Below are 23963 nucleotides of genomic sequence, written 5' to 3'. Positions count from 1 at the left end.
CGCACAGGGTTATGCATTCCACCTGTTCTCACGTAATCCCCACGACAACACTGTGCAATGTGTGCTATAATCTCCACGGTCAGGAGAGAACCGTGGCTCGGAAAGATTCCACAGTACGTTAAGTAAAATGCCTAAAATGAGGGAAGAAGCTGGTTGCAGTAGAAACCAGGTGAGCAAGGAAGAGACAAGTGTTTTATTCCTGGCTCTGCCACTAACGGATTGTGTGACATTGGATATTTCATTGCCATACTGTGGGCCTCAGTTTCCCTACCTGTAAAAAAGGAGTGCTGACAAGATGTGTTCCATGAGCCCTTCCATCTCTGTGACTCTGACCTTGAGAATTGTCCCACCAGGACTTTGGTGGGTAGGGACACAAGATCGCCTACCACCCCAGGAAACAGAAGGACAGAATAGTGAGACAAGAATTCCTCTACCACAAAATGAAAAATCTAGCTTCTAGTCACCATGGCAGGCCCGAGCTTCTTGGCAGCCCCAACCCAAAGTCACTTAATCCTCCATCAACAGTTTAATTAAGATGTGTGAAGGGCCATGGGAGCCACAGATGACAGGAGAGACCCAAGAACAAATACCCCAAGTACATTTCCGATCTTCCTTGCCACTCATGCTGGCTTTGCAGTCCAGGAGATGAGATTTTCCTGATAGTCCACCCCAAACAGCTATGAGCACAGCCCTGGTATTTGGGGCACTGAGGTGAGGCTGAGAGAACATCTCATTTTCTGCCCACTGTTGCCCAGAGGGCTCTTCAGCTCCGCATGTCAGCAGCCCCGTTCCCTGCTGTGGCCATCCTGTCAGGTCAGATTGCATCTCGCATTGCCCTGCTGTATGTTTTGTTGGTTTTGTGCCTGGAAGATCATCTGAAAATCTGGTCACAGATGAATTTATACACTTCCCTGTTTCCTGTGAGAGAATATTCCATACCTTGTATTTGCTATGATTGATTCTAGGTATTTCTTCCCCTAACTTTGAAATACTCCCTTTTCTTTGTTCTTCCTTTTCACACTGACATTGTTGCTTGAACAATGTATCTTCATACAAGGAATCAGAAATGTCCATCTAGTAAAGGATTTATAGATTACCTGCCCAAAGTCTATGGAAGAGGTGGGAAAAGTTAGCAGTAGGACTAAGACTAGAACTCAAGGCCTCAAGTCCAGTGTCCTTTCCAGACTATACAACATACTGTAAAATAAGCCATCTAGTTTATATACTCATAGACTATCAAAACTCAAGGCTCACTCTACCCAATGCCTCCCTGAAATTCCCAGTAACTATTTCCATTAATTTTCCATGGAGCCCTAGAATTTTCCTGGGTCCAAATACCTCTATAGATCAGTTGAGTCAAATAGCAACTTAATTATATACCAATATTAGGCCAACACTTGATGTTGACATTAAGGAAATACACCTAATACTTGTGTGCAAAGAACAATGACCTCTTACATATATAATGATAATTTTATATAAATAAATCTGTAATCTGTACATTAAACAGATAATATAAGTTGCATAATTCTAGTAGTAACTTTCTTTTTTTTAAAAAAGTCCCTTATGTGAGTTTAACATTTGTTCATTTACAAAGCATTTTCAAAAACTACACTCCAGTATCCCTAAAATACATTTCCCATTTAGGGAAATGATGCCCTTTAGAAAGACCATGTTAGATGAGAATGTTAACTTGCGGTGGTGAATTGTGGGCCCTGACTAAGGGCTTACTGTGTACAAGGTTAGACTCTGGGAAAGACTTACAGAAGGGAAGCTGTCCCCTGCCCTCCTGTTGTGTCCACAGACTTGAAACCTCTGCAGAAGTAGGAATGACCCACTATCCTAGCAATCAAGCTTGTTCATCCAGTGGGTTTCCAGACATTGTGTCCTTATCTTCTCAAAGTAAGGGTCACACCAGCCACACAGACCAGCATCACCTGGGCAAACAGCCGGAAGAGATTTATTCTAGGCTCCCCCTCGGATGTACTGAGTCAGTATCTCGAGTCGTATGGCAGGGAGATCTGCATATCTACAATCTCTATACACAATTTCAGTGCCTACTAGAGTCTGAGAACCACCGTCCTTGGAACCGAGGTGGCCTCAGAATGCCTCAGGTTTGTTCCAGTCTACGAAATGGTGAGGAGCATACAGCTGGAGAGAAAGAGCATGTCGAGTGGACTAACACAGCCTAGGCCAAGTCCCGAAGGGAGTTCAGGAGGAAATGAGAAAAGCAATTTGGCTGTATTTAAAGGCTTTTAAAATATAAACAGGTGACAATATTGGGTCTCAAGTTATTAGCTTTATCAGACAACAATTTACATTCTGAAAGCAAATCAAACCTTTCATTATGGGATGACTGGAACTTGGCACCCATGACCCTGAAATTCATCAGTGTTGTCCTCCAATAAGGAAGTCAGATCCCACTGATACAGAGCTCTCCTCTTCTTCTGAGCTGTATAAGTATGGCCTTACTGAACAACAGATAGGTTTTAATGTCTTTAAAAGCCAGGCAGAGCCCCAGTTTCTTAACTCTCCCCTTATTTAACAGGAATATAATTACTCAGCAGTAATTAAAAGATTCTGAGCTATTCTGTTTGTTCTGTTATTTGCAAGATATTTGTACTTTGGAACCTACTGGTACTAATTAGAGCCTCTTATTTTGCAATCACTCATAATTTGTTTCTTCCTGAGCTAATCTCACTCATGAATGTGTGATCGAGCTACACTCAGCTCTTCATTAGTGTGTATGCCGACCTTAATTCCAAGCACAGCCAGCACTCAATTGCAGTTTTGTTCCTGTCCCCTGCCAGAGGTCTAAAATTGCCGTGTTTGAAAAGATGTGGACATACATGAAGTCAGCAGAACCATCAGTATTTGTGCGGACCACAGAGGAGGGGATGATCCGAGTGAGGAAATCCAAAGGCAAATACGCCTATCTTCTGGAGTCCACCATGAATGAGTACATTGAACAGCGGAAACCCTGTGACACCATGAAGGTGGGAGGTAACTTGGATTCCAAAGGCTATGGCATTGCGACACCCAAGGGGTCCGCCCTGAGGTAAGTAGCCAAGATTTGCTTCCTTGGTACCCCCTCTCCCCTCCCTATCTCAGGAATGAAGCCACCGTGTCTGCCACATGGCACCAATGCCACAGTGCAAGCTGTCAAGAGGGCTCTTCTTGGACACCGGTGGGCCTGGAAGACTCCGGCCACCCAAGACCTTCAGCCCTGAGGTTGGAAATTGACCTGGGGTCCTCAGCTTGCTATGACTGTCGCTGCCTCTGTGTTCTTCCCCACACCTCGCCTTACCCCTCCAAGTGTGTTAAACATCGATGAACTTTGTATTTCTGTCATGTGATCTGTAACCCACCATCCCTTTACCAGACACCCCTGCATCCAACTAGGCCATGAACAGAGTCCTCCAGAAACCTGGATTCTTTGACAGAGGTGGTTTGTAATGTTTGTCTCAAGAGAAACATAAACGCACTGTCCAAATGAAAAATCCAGTAGTCTGAGTCCTGTGCAGATCAAAATAATGCCAAATGAATGGCAGCATCTATTCTTTCCTAGATACTAATTTCTTTAGCAAGAAACAGGTAGTTCAGTATAGAGCAAAGTGGACTTTATGTTCACATAAAAAAAAAACTGTGATATTCATTCCAAACAGCTAAGGTAGAGTCATACAGATGTGAGGTCAGAAGACCTAGATTTAATTCTGGAATTTACTACTGACTGTCTCACAGAAGTTAAGACAGGTCACCTCCCCTATGTTCAGTTTCCTCATATGTAAAGACAGGATAATCATCCCAGCCCTTCTCAGGTCCAAAGTGACTGTGAATTCAAATGGGATAATTTATAGAGAAGGTAACTGAAAACAGTACAGTGTGAAGTCACTTGGGAGACATTATGTTAATTGCAGAGGGATTAACTCATTTTAGGGAAGGTAGTGTTCAAGAAAAGGTGAGAAGTGTTTTTAAAAGTTGCAAAAGAACAAAGAGGAATTCCTAACCCATTTACCACAACATCCAGGGCCACCTCTGCCTTCACTTGACTGAGCTCTACAACGTTCTAGGCAGTCAGCTAGGAGCTAGAGCTACAGTTCTGAACAAGACAGACATAGTCCCTGTCCCAGTGGAACTACATGTTTGCAAGGAAGACAGACATTAAACAGGTGATTATTGTTTAATGCTTCATGACAACTATGACAGGTACTCTGACAGTCTATGAAAAGGGACCTAGAGGATATCTACTTTCAGCAATATGGCAGAACGAAACTTCCACTGTAAAACACCCACATATGCTGGATAAACAAGTAACAAACACACTTTTAAATGCAAGTTAGGAAATTCATAAGCCAAAAAGTGAAAAGGAAATCAAAATCAGAGTGAAAAGCATGCTGATTATTCTGTGGCTTCCCTAAACAGGGCAAAGTTGTAAATTATGTGACAATGTACATAAGGAAGAATCAGAAGTACAATTAAGATGTAAAAGTAACTAACCTTCAAAGAACCACCACAAGACAGAAAGAAGCAAAAAAAGACATTAAACACAGTGGAAATATCACTCTCAGCAGCGATGAGATCATCAACACTGCCCAACAGATGTGGCCCGATCTTTGGGGAAAGCTCTCTGGAACCATTAAAGAGATCTTGGGATGACCCAGTCTGTGGGCTGCAATGCTAATGGCCGCCACCCTCATGACATCATAGATGACATCAACAGTGGTGCAGTAGAGTACCCGGCTAGTTAAGAACTACAGAGGAAAATATTTCAATTAAAGATCACTTAACAACCAAAAATTAAATAGAATAAAATCACTTTTAAAAGAAAAACTCTGCCACAAAAGGTAAGACACATTTGGAAAAGTACAGTACTGATTAGAACTTAGTGAAGTGAAAAAAAAAGTACTTATTGATATAAAATCTCAGTGGAAGGGCTAAGCAGCAATTATACAAAGTTGAAGAGAATTATTACTACACTGAGGTTAGAATTGGAGAAAATTCCCCAGAACATCACAGAGAATTTTTTTAAAAGACAGACAATATAACAAAAAAGATGAACAGATATGAAAGACAAAAAAATCCCATGTGTATTGTCTATGAGTTCCAAGAAGAGACAAAAGAAGTTGGAGTGGAGGCAATATTTGAAGGGCATTTTTTTTTCACAAGAAAAGACACAAAGACATGGAGGCTAAATAACAAGTTACTAAACAAAAATGTGTCAACAATAAGATCAGGGAAGAAATCATAATTACCTTGAAACAAATGAAAAGGACACAACGACCCAAATCTATGGGGCACAGTGGAAGCTGTCCTAAGCATTACAGTCCTCCCCAAGAAACAAGACAAATCTCAAATAATCAAACTAACCTTACCCTAAAGGAACTGTAAAAAGAAGAGCAAGAAAACCCAAAGTGAGAAAAAGAAAGGAAATAATAAAGATCAGAGCAGAAATAAACAAAATAGAGTCCTAAAAAATCAATACAAAAAATAAAATCAAGAAATGGTTCCTTGAAAAGATAAACAAGATTGACAAATTTTAACCAGACTCATCTAGAAAAAAAAAGAGGACCCAAATAAATAAAGTCAAAGTAAAAGAGGAGAAGTAACTCCAAAGAAATACAAAATATTGCCCTGGCTGGCATAGCTCAGTGGATTGAGCACAGGCTGCGAACCAGGCATCGTAGGTTCGATTCCCAGTCAGGGCACATGCCTAGCGAACCAGGCATCGTAGGTTCGATTCCCAGTCAGGGCACATGCCTAGGTTGCAGGCCATGGCACCCAGCAACCGCACATTCGCACATTGATGTTTCTCTTTCTCTCTCTTTATCTCTCTCTCTCTCCCCCCTTCCCTCTCTAAAAATAAATAAATAAAATCTTAAAAAAATAAATAAAAGAAATACAAAATATTTTAAGAAAATATTAAAAACAAAAAATGGAATTTATTTATTTTTTAAAAATGTGTTTTTACTCTTACATGTTTAAACTTCAGTCACATTCAAAGCACTCTCCATTTGATGCAAGACACCTATCAAGGCATTTTTTCCACTGCTCAGAACAGTTTCTGGACTCATCAATTTTAATGCCTTTTAGTGTTACTGCTATTTTTTGTTTTACCTCTTCCACATCAGCAAAATGTTTTCCTTTCAGGACCTTTTTCACCCATAGGGGTGGGGGAGTTGCTTGGGGCAAGACTGGGTGAATAGGGAGGGTGGGGCACGGGGGTCATGCCATTGTGGGTCAAAAACTACTGAAGACTCAGTGCAGTGCGGGCAAGTATAAATTACCCATCATGAAATGGCCAATCTTGTTGAAAGAGTTTTCAAAAAAATTTCAGTGAAGCGGAACACAGCCGCTGGCAACAATGTCAGCAAGTGCACTGACACAGGTGGTTTCCTAGAACACTCTCCTAGCAGTGGAAGCCTGTACTACAAGGGTCTGACCCACAAGAAGATAATTCTGGTTTGGAGGGTATCCCTTGTATGCCAACAAATTGAAAAATCTGGGCAAAAAAATAAATTCCTAGAAACATATAATCTTCCAAAACTGAACCAGGAAAAGTCAGAGAATCTGAATAGACAGTTTATAACCAGTGAAGTTGAAGAAGTAATAAAAAAAAAAACTCACCAAAAATAAAAGTCCTGGACCAGAGGGAAGACTCGAAAGCTCATTTTATGAGGCCAGCATTATCCTACTTCTAAAACCAAATAAGGACACCACAAAGAAACAAAATTATATGCCAATATCCCTAATGAACATAGGCGCTAGAATCCTCAACAAAATGTTAGCAAACCAGATCCCACAACATATTAAAAGGATCATACACCACAATCAATGGGGTTTATTCTGGTGATTCAATGTTGGTACAATATCTGCAAATCAATAAATGTGATATACCACATAAACGAAATGAAAGATAAATACCACATGATTGTATCAATAGATGCAGAAAAATCATTTGATAAAATCCAGCAACTATTTATGATAAAAACTCTCAGCAAAGTGGCAATACAGAGAATATACCTCAGTGTATTAAGGCCACATATTGCAAAGCCAGAGCCAACATTATACTCAATGGGCAAAAACTAAAAGTGCTTCCCTTAAGATTGGGAAAAGACAGGGATGTTCACTTTCACCACTCTTATTCAACATAGTATTGGAAGTCCTGGTACTAGCATTTAGACAAGAAGAAATAAAAGGCATTCAAATTGTAAAGAAAACATAAACACGTCATTATTTGCAGATTATAGATACTGTATATAGAAAACCATAAAGATTCTACCAAAAATCTACTAGAACTGATAAATGAATTCAGTCAAGTAGCAGGGTACAAAATAAATATTCAGAAATCACTTAAATTTTCATATACCAATAATGAACTGTCAGAAGGGGAAACTAAGAAAATTATTCCATTTACAATTGCATCAAACAAATAAAATACCTAAGAATAAATTTAACCAAAGGGTGAAAAAGACCTGTACTCAGAAAATTATAAGACACTGAAGAAAGAAAATGAAGAAGATACAAATAAGTGGAAGTATATACTGTATTCATAGATAGAAAGAATTAAAATCATTAAAATGTCCATACTAACCAAGGCAATCTACAGATTCAGTGGAATTCCTATCAAGATACTAATGCCATATTTCACAGATCTAGAACAAATATTCCAAAAATTTATATGGAATCACACAAGATCCTGAATACCCACAGCAATCCTGAGAAAAAACAAAGTAGAAGGAATCATGCTACTGATATCATACTATACTACAAGTCCACAGTAATCAAAATAGCATGTAATGGCATAAAAACATACATATGGACAAATAAAACAGAACAGAGAGCCCAGAAATAAACCCGTGCCTTTATGGTCAATTAATATTTGACAAAGGAGGCAAGAACCTACAATGGGATAAATAAAGATAGTCTATTCAATAAATGGTATTGGGAAAATTGGGCAGATACACACAAAAATATGAAGCTAGACCACTTTCTTACACTATACACAAGAATAAACTCAAAATGGATTAAAGACTTATATGTTAGACTTGAAACCATAAGTATTCCAGATGAAAATATAGGCAATAAAATCTCAAACATTTCTTGTAGCAATATTTTTTTCTGATATACTATCTCAGGCAAGGGAAACAAAAGAAAAAATAAACAAGTGGGACTATATCAAACTAAGTAGTTTTTGCACAGCAAAGGAAACCATCAAGAAAAGGAAAAGGCAACCCACTGAATGGGAGAATATACTCACCAATAATGCATCTGATGAGTTAATATCTAAAATTTATAAATAACCTGTAAAACTCACCCTGGCTGGCATAGCTCACTGGATTGAGCGCGGGCTGTGAACCAAAGTGTGGCAGGTTCGATTCCCAGCCAGGGTACATGCCTGGGTTGCAGGCCATAATCCCCAGCAACCGCACATTGATGTTTCTCTCTTTCTCTCTATCTCCCTCCTTTCCCTCTCTAAAAATAAATAAATAAAATCTTTAAAAAAATAACAATATTATAAAAAAAAAGAACTTGTAAAACTCAACACCCCCCCCAAAAATAATCTAATTAAATAACGAGTAAAAGACCTGAATAGATACTTCTCCAAAAAGGACATACAGATGACCAATAGACATATGAAAAGACACATCAGAGAAAATATAAATTAAAACTGCAATATCAAATTAAAAATGAGATATCAAATTAAAAATGAGATATCACCTCATACCTGTCAGAATGGGTATCATCAATGAATCAACAAACAGCAAGTGTTGGCAAGGATGTGGAGAAAAGGGAAACCTCACGCACTATTGGTGGAAATACAGATTGGTGCAGCCACTGTGGAAAGTAGTATGGAGTTACCTCAAAAAATTAAAAATGAAATTGCTTATGACGACTCTTGGGAATATATCTGAAGAAACCCAAACCACTAATTCAAAAAAATATATGCATGCCTATGCTTATTGCACCCCTATGTTTATTATTTATAACAGCTGAGATTGAGAAGCACACCATGTGCCCATTAATAGATGAGTGGATAAAAACTCTGTGGAACATTTACAAAGTGGAGTACTACTCAGCCTTAGAAAAGAAGGAAACCTTACCATTGGCTATAGCACAGATGGACCTGGAGACCATTATGTTAAATGAAATAAGCCAGTCAAAGACAAACACCGTATGATTTCACTCATACGTGGAATCTAATGAACAAATGGAACTAATAAAATATGAACAGAGTCATAGGTACAGAAAATAGACTTACAGCTGTTTGGAGGCTGGCGTGTTGGGTGAAAAAGGCAAAGGGATTAAGGGAAAAAAACAACATAGACACAGACAACCGTAAGGTGATTACTGAGGAAAAGGGGTGGAAAAGCAGAAGAGGGTACAGAGGGGATGAATGGTGATGGAAGGAGCCTTGACTTGGGTGGTGAGACACAATACAATATATAGATGATGTGTTATAGAATTGCACATGTGAAACATATAATTTTATTAATCAATGTCACCTCAATAAATTCCATTCAGAAACATTTTTTAAAAATAAGTAAATGTAGTGCTCATACTACTCAAAGTGGAAAAAGAAAAGAAAGAAAGGACCTTCCTGGCATTCTTCCTCTACCACTTGTTCTCCATAAAGCCAGACACCCCTCCCCCACCCCACCCTCGAAAACACCTGTGGGGCTTTCACTCCTTCAGGCCTGCCCAGAGCAAGCTCCAGATTCCTCCAAGGCAGATCACCCAGCTCCGCCCCAGAAGGTCAGAATGCTGATATCTAAGGCCCAAATGTTCCTCTAAAACTTGCCAAGTCTACTTGGCAGAAGCCAGGCCATGGTCCCTACAGAGCATTAAACAGCTGTTAGTGACAGAATGGGTGTTGTTTTGGGTTTGAGGGGATGGGGGTTGTTCTCTTCTGCTCTGGAAACAAATATTCTGCTGAAGCAAGGTGGTTCAGTGCTTGATTTTCATTTGGACAGGCGGTGTTTCTTTGAAACAGATGCTGTTTGTTGGCTGTCACTGCATGTTTGGGGTTGGGCGAGGGGCTAAGTTATGTTTCCAAGCCCTTACGTTGTGGATAAAGACCTACGCAGCCAATGCCAGTCACTAGGGAAAGGCAATTAGTAAATCCACTAATTATGATCCATTGGCCCTTTTTTTGCCAACTAAATGTATCTGCTGATCTGAACTGAAGTCTTTCTGTTGTTATTATAATGAATACTCCCTTCAATTACAGACAGTATGTTCAAATTTCCTAAGTAAGGATTCATGGCCTATGTTTTACCAACCCAAGAAGAAATCCACACAAAAATCAGCCTAAGTGAAAATCTCAACTACTGATTCTCCTTTACAAACCATCTACCAGGAACTTAATAGATTTGCTAAGTTGTACCCTAAGCAGGACATTGGTCAAAGTATGGTCTTTTACTGTGACTGTGTTATGTGGAGTTTTTTCCTGGTCTCTGTGATCATAACATGTTTGTCTTCTGTTACATGTCTTGTCCATGCCAGACGTATGGGCCAAGGGAACAGGTGCATGGTGCAGTGTGATCCTGCAGCTTAATGGGTGACGGACACCCAGGGGGCCCTGCTCCCTGTGCCTTCCACTTAGTTTCACAGACTCCTTTCTCAATCCTTCTCAACACAAAGAACTGTGCACAATGCTTAGGCAGCAGTGGCGACAGAGATGCAATCCCCATGCAAAATCAAATACAGTTAATGGGCAGAATGACATAGATTATCCTATCGAATACCCAAAGGGAGTCAGAAACACTCATGAGGACAGTCAACATTTGAGTGGGAGGCTACGCAAAGATTCTGTGGCAGAGCTAATATCCATGGCAGGCCCCAAAGGACTGTGACAGATGAGAAGCAGGGAGAGGGTCTTTCAGATAGAGGGGATGGAGTGAGTGAAGACAGAATTGTGAAAATGTACAGCTTGTTTTCAGGGACAACGAGGGGTCCCCTTCAACTAGAGAAGCCATTAATAAATAAGAACAATGGGTTGCAGTCCAGCTGTGAAGGATCTCCAGCATCTCTGTAGGTTTGATTTGATGTCAGTAGGGGTCACTGAAGGCCACTGACTTAGAGGGAACATGATCAGACAGGCTTCCTGAAGATTATGCTGGCAGTGATTTGTAACATAAATCAGAGAGCGGGGATCACAAGCAGGAAGGCTATTTAGAAAGTTGTTGTGGTCATTTTTGTATGACATAATGAATGTGGCCGCAGGCCATAACAGGATGGGGACAGATGGGAGAAGTGGCTTTGTCACCAGTCACAGCCTTTAAGACTTGGTAGTTTGTGAAAGAAATCTATTAGGTGAGCTTTCTGGGACTTTTGTGCTCCTCCCAAAGGCCTGACCAGGTATAGCCTAATTCTGGCAAGGACAGAAAAACAGGCAGATATGGAGTTTACCTCCCAAAAAGAATTCTTGACACCCCCTCAGTTTTACCTCTGGGAAGCCTAGGAGGTTGAGAAAGGCCTCAATGGGAGGGGCACAGACTTTGGGGAACACAGAAACAGGATGAAGCCTGCCAATCACCTTTCCACTGCACTGACTGTGACTTGCTTATATCTGTTATTTTATTGGACAAAAGATCAAGGTTGCTAATTAGCATTTTAGCCTCATTGGCATTCTTGTTAAATACAGCTTTCTTCCTTCACAAAAGGCTATGCTGAAAAATATCTACTGAAAACCACTTGAAGTTCAGGCCATGACTCAGAAAGAGGTATCACGAGGTTTTGCGGGGAGACTTCTCACTTCCAGGAGTGCCCACCAGCACACTGGGACCATGTGACATGATTGTACCTTCAAGCTAGGTCAGTGGGCCTTTCTGCAACATTTTGTTATTTTGCCTAGCACTGGTCTGAGTATTAAGAAGGCCATTAAGAGAGTTCTTCGCTTTCAGAGAATCACACTGACCCAGAATGTAATTGGGAAACAAATAAGCAAGTGCTGTCTCGCATGGTGTTGAATCTTTTACTCTAAAAAACCATTCTCCCTCCTCAATATGTATCAAAATTATCTAAGGAAGGTGGTTTTTAAAAATGCCCCTTTCTAGACTCTAGTTCCTGAGATTTTTTGATTCGCAGGTCAAGGGTTGGGTCCAGCAATGTGCAACTTGAACAAGTCCCCCAGGTGACTCTGTTACAGGTACACAGGAGCCCACACTGGAAAAACAGAACTAGAGGTCAGGGAAGAGAGATATACAAGTGGCCTGAGGAGGCAGAATGTGAGGAGGAGGGCCTTTTGAAAGAAAAAGAAAACCAACAGGATGGGAGCATGACAGGGAAGCTGTATGAATGGTGTCTAAACAATAATCTTTGGAGTCATACAACCTCAGTTCAAGCTCAGGGGCCATCACTCTACCAGCAGTATACCCTGCCCTGCCTTGATAAGCCCCTGTAACTTTATTAGCCTCTCTTCTCTCTTCCATAATATTGGAATAATAATTGTTCACTGCAGTCACTTTGAGTTTTGATAAAATAGCACAAAGTGCTTTGTCACAGATGGTACTCATTAACGATAATTCTCCACCCCATCCTCTTCTCTTTATACCAACCAAAAACTCACTTTTGAACCAAATAACTTATTTTTTCTTCGTTGTGAAACAAACTGCATTCATCAAACATGCACATGAACCCCCCTCTCAACCACCTCGCTACTTTACTGGCTGCATGAGAAATAAAATGTCTCTCTCTGAGAATAATCTGTGGTCCTCCCTTACAGAGAACACACTAAAAATAAATAAATAAAACCCTGATGTTTCTTTCTCTCCATCCCTCCCACTCTCTTCTTATAGTATAGTACTGCTACAGGGCCCGCTGCTGAGAATAAATACAGTATGTGCCAGGGAAATGATAGTCTCTTTCAATTGGCTCTTGCCTCCTAATGGGTAGCCAGGGGTGCTTGTTGTCATGGTAACCCCATGAACTCTGTAGCCCAGGTCTGACCTGATCAGAGAGGCTAGATTTCTCTGTATTCTCAGAAGAGTTGACAAGAGAGGAAGAGACGGAGGGAACTGGAGGATGAAAAGAGAGGAGAGAGACAGACAAAGTGTGAGTGTGTGTGTGTGTGTGTGTGTGTGTGAGAGAGAGAGAGAGAGAGAGAGAGAGAGAGAGAGAGAGAATAGAGACTGGAGGTTTTCCAAAGAAGGAGAGCTATACCAATACACAGGTCAGAACACATGAGATGGATCAGACAGAGTACACTGGGAGACTGGTACCATAGTCCAGTGCAAAAGTCCAGGCAGGGGGGTGACATTGGCTTGATTTAGTATATTTACTAGTAGTGATAAGACTTACTGTTAACAAAACTTACTTACCAAGCACTGATTCATCCTAGGCACTTCTATGAAGTATTTGATTTGTTTTGGCTTATATAATCCTAACAACAAGGTCGTGGAAACAGTATTGTTTTCATCCTGAACGCACAGTTTAGAAAACTGAAGTGCAGAGAGATTCCAGAATTTGCCCAAGGGTACCTGGCATGGAAATGGGAGAGCTGGACTTTCAACCCAGGCAGCCTGATTCCAGAACCTCTTCTCAACCAGTAGGCAAGACTCCTCCTCAAGGATATAAGGAGGGAAATTGTGATGAAGGAATGATCATTTGGAGAATAGAGATCACTTACTATACCCCCCAACACACACTTATTTAGCCCTACCAATACACAATTAAGAAAACCCAGGTTCCACAAAGGGAAGTGGTTCTCTGCCTGCACTACCTGAATTCCCTAGGGAATCCTTGCCTCCCTTCGACCCTGTTTGCATCTGCGGGGCACACAAGTCCTTCTGTTCTGATGTCACTGCCATACCTAAAAGTGGAAAGAGGCACATCCAATAAGTATTATGGTTCCCTGCTTTCCTGTGACAGATTGAACCTAAACACCCCCAAAGATTTTAAACTACATAGTGCTTTTGGTTCCTTTCAATGATGAAAAGCAGATAATTTGAGATTGATCGTACTATAAGTCTAGGGGTGGGGAAGAGGAGATATATTTCTTTCACACCTGCTGACTGTGTGCTGGGCAATGCTTATGTATTCAGTGCCCTAGGGACATTCAGGCATTAATTTTCCACTTACCTTCTGATTTAGGTATTATCACTTCCCTTTCTCAGGTGCGGAAACTATGATTCAGAGAGGTGACACTCTGCCCAGGTTCTTAAAGTGATTTGCAGGCTGGAGTTTAAATACAAAACCTGACTCCAAAACCCCTCGTTCTTTGCACATCCCAACCCTTGCGCTAGTGGAGGCATACCTCACTGCCTTTGCCACACTTGATGGTGGCATCCTTAAAACATCAGGGCAAATGAGGCGCCAGGTGGCCTCCACAGCCAAAGCACCCCCTCTTGAACTACTAGGCTAGGCTGGAGTTCCATGGTGCAGATTTATTTTGGAGGATCCTTGTGAAATCACAAAGACAAAGGAGCACTTAGACCCGTTAGGGCTATTTTTTGCATGCCTGGTTGAGAAGCTTGTAAACAGCAGAGCAACACATTAATGAGAGAGAGATGAAAGGAGGGTGGTCAGACTAAGGTGGCAAGCACGGATCGAGGGAGATAAAGAGCACAGGTAACTAATGGTCTTTACCAAGGCAAGAATGGAGGTCCAGAGCTGCGTCTGATTTGCCTGTCGCAGCACTGCTTTCCCCCGCTGATCTACAAATTGGCTTCTTTTAAGAGGCTGTTACTGTCAAAAATAGCATCTTTGTTTTTCCTTGCCTCTCATCAACAACTTTATTTCAGACTTCCCGTCTTTTTCCTGCTCTAAGAAGGCAGCTGCTCTGGCACAAAGGCAGACTAGAACAGAACAGCTCTGGACACCTGTCCCACCACTGGATACGTATCCTAGCTCTGCCACTAGGACTGGTGGGTGTGAGAAGCAAAAGTGCTTTGATGTTGTCAGACCCTTGTTTAGACCCTGCCTCCCACAGTTACAACCACACAATCTTGAGCAAGTAGCAATAAGCCATATGGGCCATGGACTGATGGGTAGGGCCCTGAAGTCAGAGCTGAGTATCAATCCCAGGTCTGCCAGTTAATGGTAAAAGTGGCTGAGACAAGTAACTTCGCCTCCTAATCCTCAGGTTCCCCAAATACAGCAGCTGGAGGTAACACTAAATTTGCCTGGGGGTGTGTTAAATGATTAAACGAGATCATATGAAGTGCTTAACACAATGGCACGTACTAAAGTGACTAAGAAATGCGAACCATTGCTACTTATCTCTCTGAGGTTAAGTTTTCTTATCTTCCAAATGGAGACCCTATTATAAGCTTCACTTATAAAATTTCTTATGAAAAGCTCATGGTGCAGAAGGAGTTCTTGAATATTGATCCTCTTCCCGCCCCTCCTCACCAACCCTTCCCCTTTCTGTTCCTCCTCAGTGCCTATTATCTATTCTATTCATTTGGAGAACTGACCCAAATATGTGGTGATCACCTTCTCTGGGCCAGACTACTCTGGGTTCCTTTTTATCACAATAAGGTGGACATTTCAGAACACCAAGAGGCAAATGTTCAAATGTGTGGTTGTGTTCCCTTTTATGCTCAGTGCCCCAAACGTTCAGCTCATAGCCACGCTGCTTCCATCCACAGGTCTGAACAAAGGATGCTCCTGAGCAAAGCCTGGGCTCTGAGGACAGGCAGAAAGGCAGGGGCAAGGAGTAGCCCTGGGTTGAGCCCCGGCATAGAAATTCTGGGCCATCTGTTCTAGTAACATTTTATGAACAGCACTGTGGGCTGAGATCATGGCTTGATAATCCTACCTAAGCAGCCTCTTCTCCAGGAGGAAAAGGGGCAAAGGCCCAGGTAAATCTCTAACCAAAGGCACCAACTTCCTTGAAAACAGATGGAAGTGATAAGCCTGCAGAGCCTCCAGACAAACAAACGGAGAAGGGTCAGGCAGGGAAACTGACAAGTATTAATCATCCCTCCTCAGCACAGAAACCTAGCAGAAAAAGAGTACGATGACCTCTCAGTCACATATTCTATTCCCATGGGAATGAAATTTATTCCTCTGGAGGAATGTTAGAAAGAAAAAAATTCATAGCACTAGTTAAGCCAGTTTCCTCGTGGCCCACAAACACAACTTATTCCTACTCCACTATCTTTTCTCTTACTGATTCCTTCTTCTCTCTGCCTGTATTTCAAGGTACAGTTCAGTGAAGCAAGGGCCAACTGTCCCTAGGAACCTAACAGAATATTAAGCAAGATTAATACATCTTGTTGATTGCTTGTCCCATGGACTGATTCCTCCCCTGCCACCTTCCATGTATATGGCAACTTTCTAAGCACGTTATCAAACCAGTTGATGTGTCTGGTCTGTCTAATTCATGAGAACCAGGAAATACTAGTCTTACTGTGTAGACCACATAACACAAATTCAACCAACCAACTCATAACTTGTGGTATCTTTGGTCATTACTATTGAACATCCTAAAGGCAGCGTGAAAGTATATGACCATGATTGTGCAATTTAATTTTACCAACATTTCAAGCACAGTATTTCCAAAGCACTAAAGTGGGTACTCTTAGGAAAAGCAAAGACAAATAAATTATGACATTGACACTTCCTGGGTTCATCATCTAATACAGGGACTGAAACTTAAAATGCCCCCAGGGGCCAGGTAAAGAAAATGAGTGAAATGGACCAGGAGTAGACCCTCTGTGGTTTCCTCATTTTTAAAAGTCATGAATACAGGCAATTCTCCCTGTACTCTAAGCAACAAAACCACAGTGTGAACATCATGGTAAATAGTAAGTATGGTTGATATTTATTGAGTGCTTGCTATATATGGCATGACTCTTTCGATCCTCATATGCATCCCCTAATTCATGTAATACTCACAAGAACCCAATGAAGTAGGCACTATTAAAATCTCATTTTACAGATAATGAATCAGTGGCACAAAGAAGTTAAGTAAACTGTGAAAGGTCACAACAGGTAGTAAGTTGCAGAGTCAGAATTTGAACCCAGAGCCTATGGATTCAGAGCCTATGCTGTTATCCACTATACTACACTACAAACGGAAAACTTCCCAGACAGTCTGTGGGAGACCTTAGGAAATGATGGGGACTTAGTGAACACAGAGCACATGCCTGTCTAAAAGGGCACAGCTGCCACTCAGTCTGGTCTAATATCACCATGTGGGAATATTGCCAGATCTTCTGGTTTTAAAAAGAAACTAGAAATCTCGATTTTTATGTAAACGATTTAAAATTTTAAGTGGCAGTCACAGTTAAGATAGAAGAAAAGAAAGAAGACACAAGCTAATAACAACACTATTACAAAGATAGGTAAAAGACACAGCCAGCATAACAGTACAAAGTGAAAAGAATTCATACATTCTTTTTCAATCTTGTTATTGCTGTTTTCAATAGGGAACCATTCTACCAAACAAAATCTCTCACGGAACTCCATTAGAAAAAAACAGATACAAGTGGATCTGCTGACGCAATTGTTGAAGGGCTGGAGGTGGCGGAGGAAAGGGAAAGGAAGAAGGGACAGTGAGACCTAGAGAGTGCAGGTGGGGTGGGAGACTGTTTCCTCAGCAGCCACTCTCTACCACTGGAGGAGCAATTCTCCAACATTATGACCCTGTGCATTTTAAAGTCAACAAGAAAATAATGGTCCTGCGGGCCTGCCCAGCATCCTGTTCACATTGATGTCTGTTTTTCGGTGGCCAGCCTTTAGAGCTGGCCCACTTTTTCTTCCTTTCATGAATCAGAGGTGGCTAAGATGAGACCAGTGGGCTGGCTCTCATCCTGAATGGTATTTTCACTCCCTGCATTAATTGTGGGGAGATTTTCATTCGTTCTCTCCAATATCTTTTGTAAGTATCTCTAAGGTGTCTGACACAAACCCATGTACCTGCTGTTGCTGGCAAGTGGTTCGCATTACAGGATCAGATGAGGTTGCAAATGAGCTGTTGACACCTGTTTCTCACAATAGGAGGTGGGCTGGGGATCCAACATGCTTCTGAAAGGCTTTCTGTCTGTAGAATGATTCCCTGCTTAAGAAGCCAGACTTCAGGTTCTCATCCAGCTCTCTGGGCTGGATCAGGGATCTCAGTCCTAAAGTTCCAGGGCTAGAAATATGTATCACATATTCTAGTATGCAATTTTGGGAGGTTCAAGTAACCTCATCGTATAACATACAGCTCAGAAATTTAAAACCACTCTCTCAGTCAACAATTCAGTTGATCAACAGCTACCGTGTTACCTGTTGTGCTGGGAACGTCAGTCTTGATCTGGCTGGAGGAGCTGATGATGGGTAATGGATAATGGAGTGATGTGTTTGCTGTTACAGGGTGTGCAAGTATCGCAGGAAAGAAAGGAAGTCCCCATCTATTCTTCCTGGGGACACTGCATGACAATTTCCAGAGACCAACATACAGGGTCGAGCACAAATAACATCGCTTTTTTATTACAAAACCTTTTATTACAAAATCATACGCATGTAATTCTGTAACATAACAATATCACACTCAGGCACACCATATGACATGTTAGGTGAAATGTTCAAATTAAAACTATAAATTATGACACCCATATTATTGCTACCCTACCAACCACACTCAAGCAGGCCTTCCTTCTGCCACACCTGTACATTAGAGCTCGTAAAATGCATAGGGTTCCACAAAGCGGCAAAGTGTGCCAGGTAGGGCATGTGCCAATACACAGAGGTGTGCCTTCAGTGGTGCTTCCAATCCAGCCACCTGCATTTGTCCAGAATTAATCTCAAGGCACTTTCCCATTTGTCACCTCATTGGATCTTCACACTGCAGGCAACTGGAGCAGAAGCATGTCATTATTCCCATCACACAAATGGGAAGACTAAGGTATAGTTAGGGTGACCAACTACCCTGGTCTGCCCAAGACTAAAGGGGTTCCCAGGACATGGGACTTCTAGTGCTAAAGCCAGGGAAGTCCTGGGCAAACTGAGAAGAGTTGGTCATTCCAGGTGGAGGTACAGGACTCGTCATACTACTCGTTTAGAGATGAGTAAGGGACTTGAATCAGGCCTTCAGACCCTTTCCTTCAGAATCTTAAGAATCTCTCTCAGGGCAGGAAGATTAAGAGAGTGCTCTATATGTGTTTTTTGCTTTCTTAAAAATATAACAATTGTGTTGTTTTGTGGAGTCAGAAACCAAATACGAAACCCCTATCTTCTGGCTGAATCAGCATCTGACCACCATTTCTTCTCATAATATCACAGGCCTATTTCTTGAGAATACTCCAGAGGGGAAAATACCTGCAATGGTTACAGGTGAAGTGAACTTTGACCCTACCTATATCTCGTAAGGAAATCTGGGGATGTACTGAGGCTCCTGCTATAACCCTACCAACTATTTTCTTCTGCTTGGCCACTGTTTAACCTCTCCCACTTTACCCTCCACCACAAGCTACAGGGCCAGCAGAGTCCTATGGGCCCTTTGTGTTCTGCCCCATCGGTGATAGTGTTTACCTTATGTGGTCCACACTGACAATGTAGACTGGAATAGAGACAGAAGGAGCACTTGAGACCCTTGTCCAAAAGGAAGGTGATTAAGAGAGCGCCACCCAGGACCCAGATCCACAAACTCCCAGTTCCGTCCTGGACTGACCATGCTTCCACTCCGGCATGGTTAATTATATCACTTAGGACTGACTGCAGAGCTCTTGGTCTGAATCCTCTCCCTCCTTACACACCTTCTAAATGTCCCTTGCCCGCAGGTCACGTGTTGCCTTCCTAGCACAGCATTCAACAATGTTCACGACTGGGACTAGTCGGCCGTTGTAACCTCATCTCCCAGAAGTTCCCTCCATCGTGGCCACACTCCACAGGCCCTGGGCTTCCTAGTTCTAGGCTTGTGAGTTCACTTTTCCTTTTCACAGAATTGCTAGAAAGTTTTCTATCTCCCACCCAGTAGCAGAATTAACCTCTCTCCTTTTTGGTGCTTCCACAACCTTTTCTTTTAAAATCATGTCTAGTCTTTCATTAACCACTGAGAAGCTTTTCTGCCTCCCACAGTAGACTGAACATTCCTTGAAGAATGAGGTTGTAAGTTGTTCAATTCTTTATTCCTAGTATGTATTAATACCTAGCATAGTCCTTGTCACTTAACTGGCCCTCATAAACATTTGACTAGTTGATCCAAAGACATCAACTCTTTACTCCAAAGCCTTTATAAGCAAGTTAAAGACTAAGACCATTACATATTAAACAACAGTAGGTAAGGCAATGAATTGACTCCTGGGTGCCAGGGAAGTTTAAAGGTAAGGTCAATAAGAAATCAAGTGTTCAAGGAAAACATGGGTAGCAGTGCAGGGCAGCCGGGTGTTAGGAGAGACATAACAGAATAGCAAGATGCAAGCACATGAAGCAGGGAGAAACACGTTGGTTGAAAGAGAGCAGGACGCTCAGCAGTCTATTGCGATCAAAACGGAAACTTCTTTTGGCAAAGAGAGACACAGTATATCATTGCAGGCTGGGTGTAAACTCCAAGAGTTGTTTTACCCAACACTCCTCAGTGCTTGAATTCAAGGTTTTGAGGGAAAGAGTGGAAGTGTGGACAATTGCTTCAGAAATGAAGCCCACAATTCGGTCCTTAGCCTTTTGTAAGTTCAGGCCCAATTAAAACCACTTGAAATATCTCCCTTGACTGCTTTTTCCAAACTTCAATTTCTCTGCAAGTATATGATAATTGAGCTTCTTTCTTCACAGCAGTAAGTTGAAACTTAATGTGTACAAAGTCATCCTAGAGATTAATTATCTTCCCAGAGTCCAAAGCCTTCTGACTTCCAAAGATAATTCACTGATTCGAATGCTCCTGGACTCATCAGCTCCTGTGACTGAAGGTCAGGGCTCAGGGAGTTGAGTGTTTCTTCTGCTCATTGGCCCTCTTGGAGAATAACAGCCATGCACATCACCATGGCAGTGATTACAGGCCTAGATGCATGCTCTGATGACCCAGGACCATCACCTCCCTTCTGCTGAACATGTCTGAATCTGAAAATTTTCAGAGGACCCTTATTCTGCTGAATCAGGATTCTATGTTGTTGGCTTTATGTTTGTTTGTTTTCCGCTATGCAAAGCACAGGATTTGGCATAAGAAAAGTTCTACTACAGATTTAATTAAATAAGCAATTGTTATGACCATCCTTTGAGCCCTTTATAAAAACCTTTGCTGTTGATACTTGCAGGTCTGTTTTTTACTCAAATTATAGGGGAAAACAAGAACAATATGTCTAAATTCATTCAACCTAAAAGACTTCCCTTATTCTGAAATGCTGTCCTTCCTATTTCTTTGATTTTTCTTGAGCTTCCTTAACTCAGAGAAAGGTGATGAGAGATGGTAGTTGCTCTCTTTAAACATTTTCACGTAGAAAAATTAAGGTTTGCTGCACATTTACTTCGGTTCTCCCACCTCCACTTTGCTTTTTTCCTCACCCATAAAATCTGCATGTCCAGAAACTACGGCTCATTGAGAGGACAGCCTCTGCTCTGCAGGACCCTGGATGGTCCAGAGAGCTGAGTTCTTACCTTTTTAACCTCTTAGCTTTTATATTAATGTAACATTTTAAAAGGGAATATTTTTAAATCAAATTCATACCTCTTTAACTTCTGTTTTGAATTTGTTGAACTTAAACTTTCTTGAGGATTCCATCATTATCAGTTATATGATACTGGATTCCAACCCAGTGATTCTTCCAGAGGGTACATATGCACAGGGCAGTTTGCCGGAAGCAGAACAGCCCCAGGCTACCATCCTTCTAGCACCATCCTTCTTTGTCTCCAGGGAGAGCGAGAGAGAAAAGGAAGAAGGGCAGGGCCAGGGGGAGGACAGAAGAAGGTGAGAAAGGAAAAAAAAAACTGCTTTGGCCCCTTCCTTACCATCAAGTTGTAAATTAGCATCTTATGAAATAGCCTATGATGAGACTTTTCTCATTTGCTGCCTTTGCTGTGGGCTGGGAGAATAGAGATCCTTGAGTGTTACAACTTTGTGCAAAGTAAGTTTTTAAAAAGGACTGAGTGAGTGGGGGGAGTGGAGCTAAGTGAGCACTGGAGGGGACACGGCAATGCGTTCAGCGCCCCATCTTTGGAAAGCTGGAAATCACAGTGGTCATGTGGATGGACTTCAGTCACACAGGCCTGGGCTAGAACATCGGGCAAGTTACATATTTGCCTGTGGAATGGAAATAGTAATAATATAACCAAATAGGGATATGAAGATTAAATTAAATAAAGCTTGTATAGTAATTAATATAACGCATGGCCCATAGTAAGTCCTCAGTAAAACAATTGTTAACTACAACAATCATCCTACGATCCTGTGCATTTTCTTTGTACACTTTCTGGTCCTTTTCTGTTATATTCTAGATAGGTAAGTTTGCCAAATAGCTGAGTTATAGACACATCAGGGAATACTGTATTTAGATTTTGTCCATTCATTAAAAAAAAGTAAAAGTATTTCTCAAACTCTTATACTGGATGGAGTATCTTAACTAAATGGTGTTGGGAGGAGTCTAAAATATAGGAATCCTCATCTCTGCTCCGAGGAGCAGACAATCTATCAGTGGAGACCCAGCCAACATAGGAATCAGCTGGAACAACATTATAGTCTAAGGGATCAGAGTTCAAACTCACAGAATCACCCACAAAGGGGGATATTTAGAGTTAAATTTGATGAAATGCCTTTCAGGCAGCCCCTTTTTAAATCTGGTTGTGAGACCATGAGCCCACCAATATAGGACATACATAAATTTTTCCCACGATCCCTACTGTGGGGCTCATTCCATGAGGATCATCCACTTTCTCCAAACATCTCTTCACACTGCTGACCCCAAACTAGATCCTGTGTCTGAGGGAAACAGACACCAGAGGATTAATTTTTAAAGATAGAAAAGTTTTCTGATAACTCACAAAAAAAATAAGAATTAAGAACTTGGTAGCCCCCACCTTTCTTCTCCCTTTCAATGGCTCCTTGTTCCTTCCCTTTCAGTGCAGTTCCCCTTGGTCCCTGCACCTACATCCCTCCCTCACCCACTCTGAGTCTCTCAGGCTACATTCCCTTAAAGTGGAAAGGGAAGGGGGGGGGAGGGAGGGCCGTGAAGTCTAGGCAGTGGCTGCATACCCTGCATTGAACTTCCCCCAGGAGGAATCGCACAGCCACTCAATGAATGCCCTTTGTGTGCTGTCAAACCCAGAGTCCATTTTGGCTTTTTTTTTAGAGGAAATAAGAGGAAAGAGAGAGAGAAAGAAACAGAGAAAGAGACAGAGCACACTGGCCCACAAAGGTATCTATAAGACTAAAAAGTACATTTCCAGGATCTGTTAATGGCAATTGTTTTCCCAGCTTGAAAATTGCCACATTTAAACTCACGATGTGGGGTAAATGAAATCATAAATATGAACTCCTTTCCAGGCAGCACACAGCATTTGCGGTCTTTCTCCTGCCTTTGGGGATCCATATGCCACAGTCTAGTTAGCTGCCCAGTGACTGACAAACATAAATAAAAGGTAATGGCTGTCGTAAACAGAGTTCCTGTGAGTCCAAAAGTGTTTTCCAGGGAGGGATCAACATGCTTCTTTTCACACTAGAGTCACCAAATAGCCAAAGTTTAGTTCTTATAAAAACAAATAATGAAGGCAATAAAAATAGAAATGTCTATTCTGTCCACTATTTGCACTCAACAGTGAGGCAGATTAGTCATCTGCAAGTATACAACAGCAACAGGATCAGGACCTGCGGTGGTGAACACACAGTACAATATACAGATGATATATTAGAGACTTGTACGCCTGAGCCCTGTACAACTTTATTAACCACTGTCACCCTAATAAAGTCAATAGAAATGTTAAAAAATAGTAAAACAATCAGGGCAAGAGACCACAGGGAGAAGACTAGATCTGAGGGTCCATTAGCCCTCCCATTAATGCCCCTTGCTGCCTGCTATGGGTGTTCCTCCCCTGAAGACCTCTCCTCC

At 41.6% G+C, this 23963-nt stretch overlaps 1 protein-coding gene across 6 annotated transcripts in view; it reads left to right on the top strand.

The window, feature by feature from the left end:
* GRIA1 (glutamate ionotropic receptor AMPA type subunit 1) overlaps positions 1 to 23963 on the top strand; it is a 274574-nt gene that overhangs the window by 234651 nt on the left and 15960 nt on the right. For all 6 annotated transcript variants that reach the window (XM_045825118.1, XM_045825109.1, XM_045825123.1 and 3 more), the window contains one exon: positions 2811 to 3058. In XM_045825118.1, coding sequence (XP_045681074.1) covers positions 2811 to 3058 — 248 coding nt within the window. The remainder of the gene's footprint in view (positions 1 to 2810; positions 3059 to 23963) is intronic.

Source organism: Phyllostomus hastatus, unplaced genomic scaffold (assembly GCF_019186645.2).
Source record: "Phyllostomus hastatus isolate PE091 unplaced genomic scaffold, TTU_PhHast_1.1 phas_contig_150, whole genome shotgun sequence".
Classification (NCBI taxonomy): domain Eukaryota; kingdom Metazoa; phylum Chordata; class Mammalia; order Chiroptera; family Phyllostomidae; genus Phyllostomus; species Phyllostomus hastatus.
This window is presented reverse-complemented; position numbering and strand designations above follow the sequence as displayed.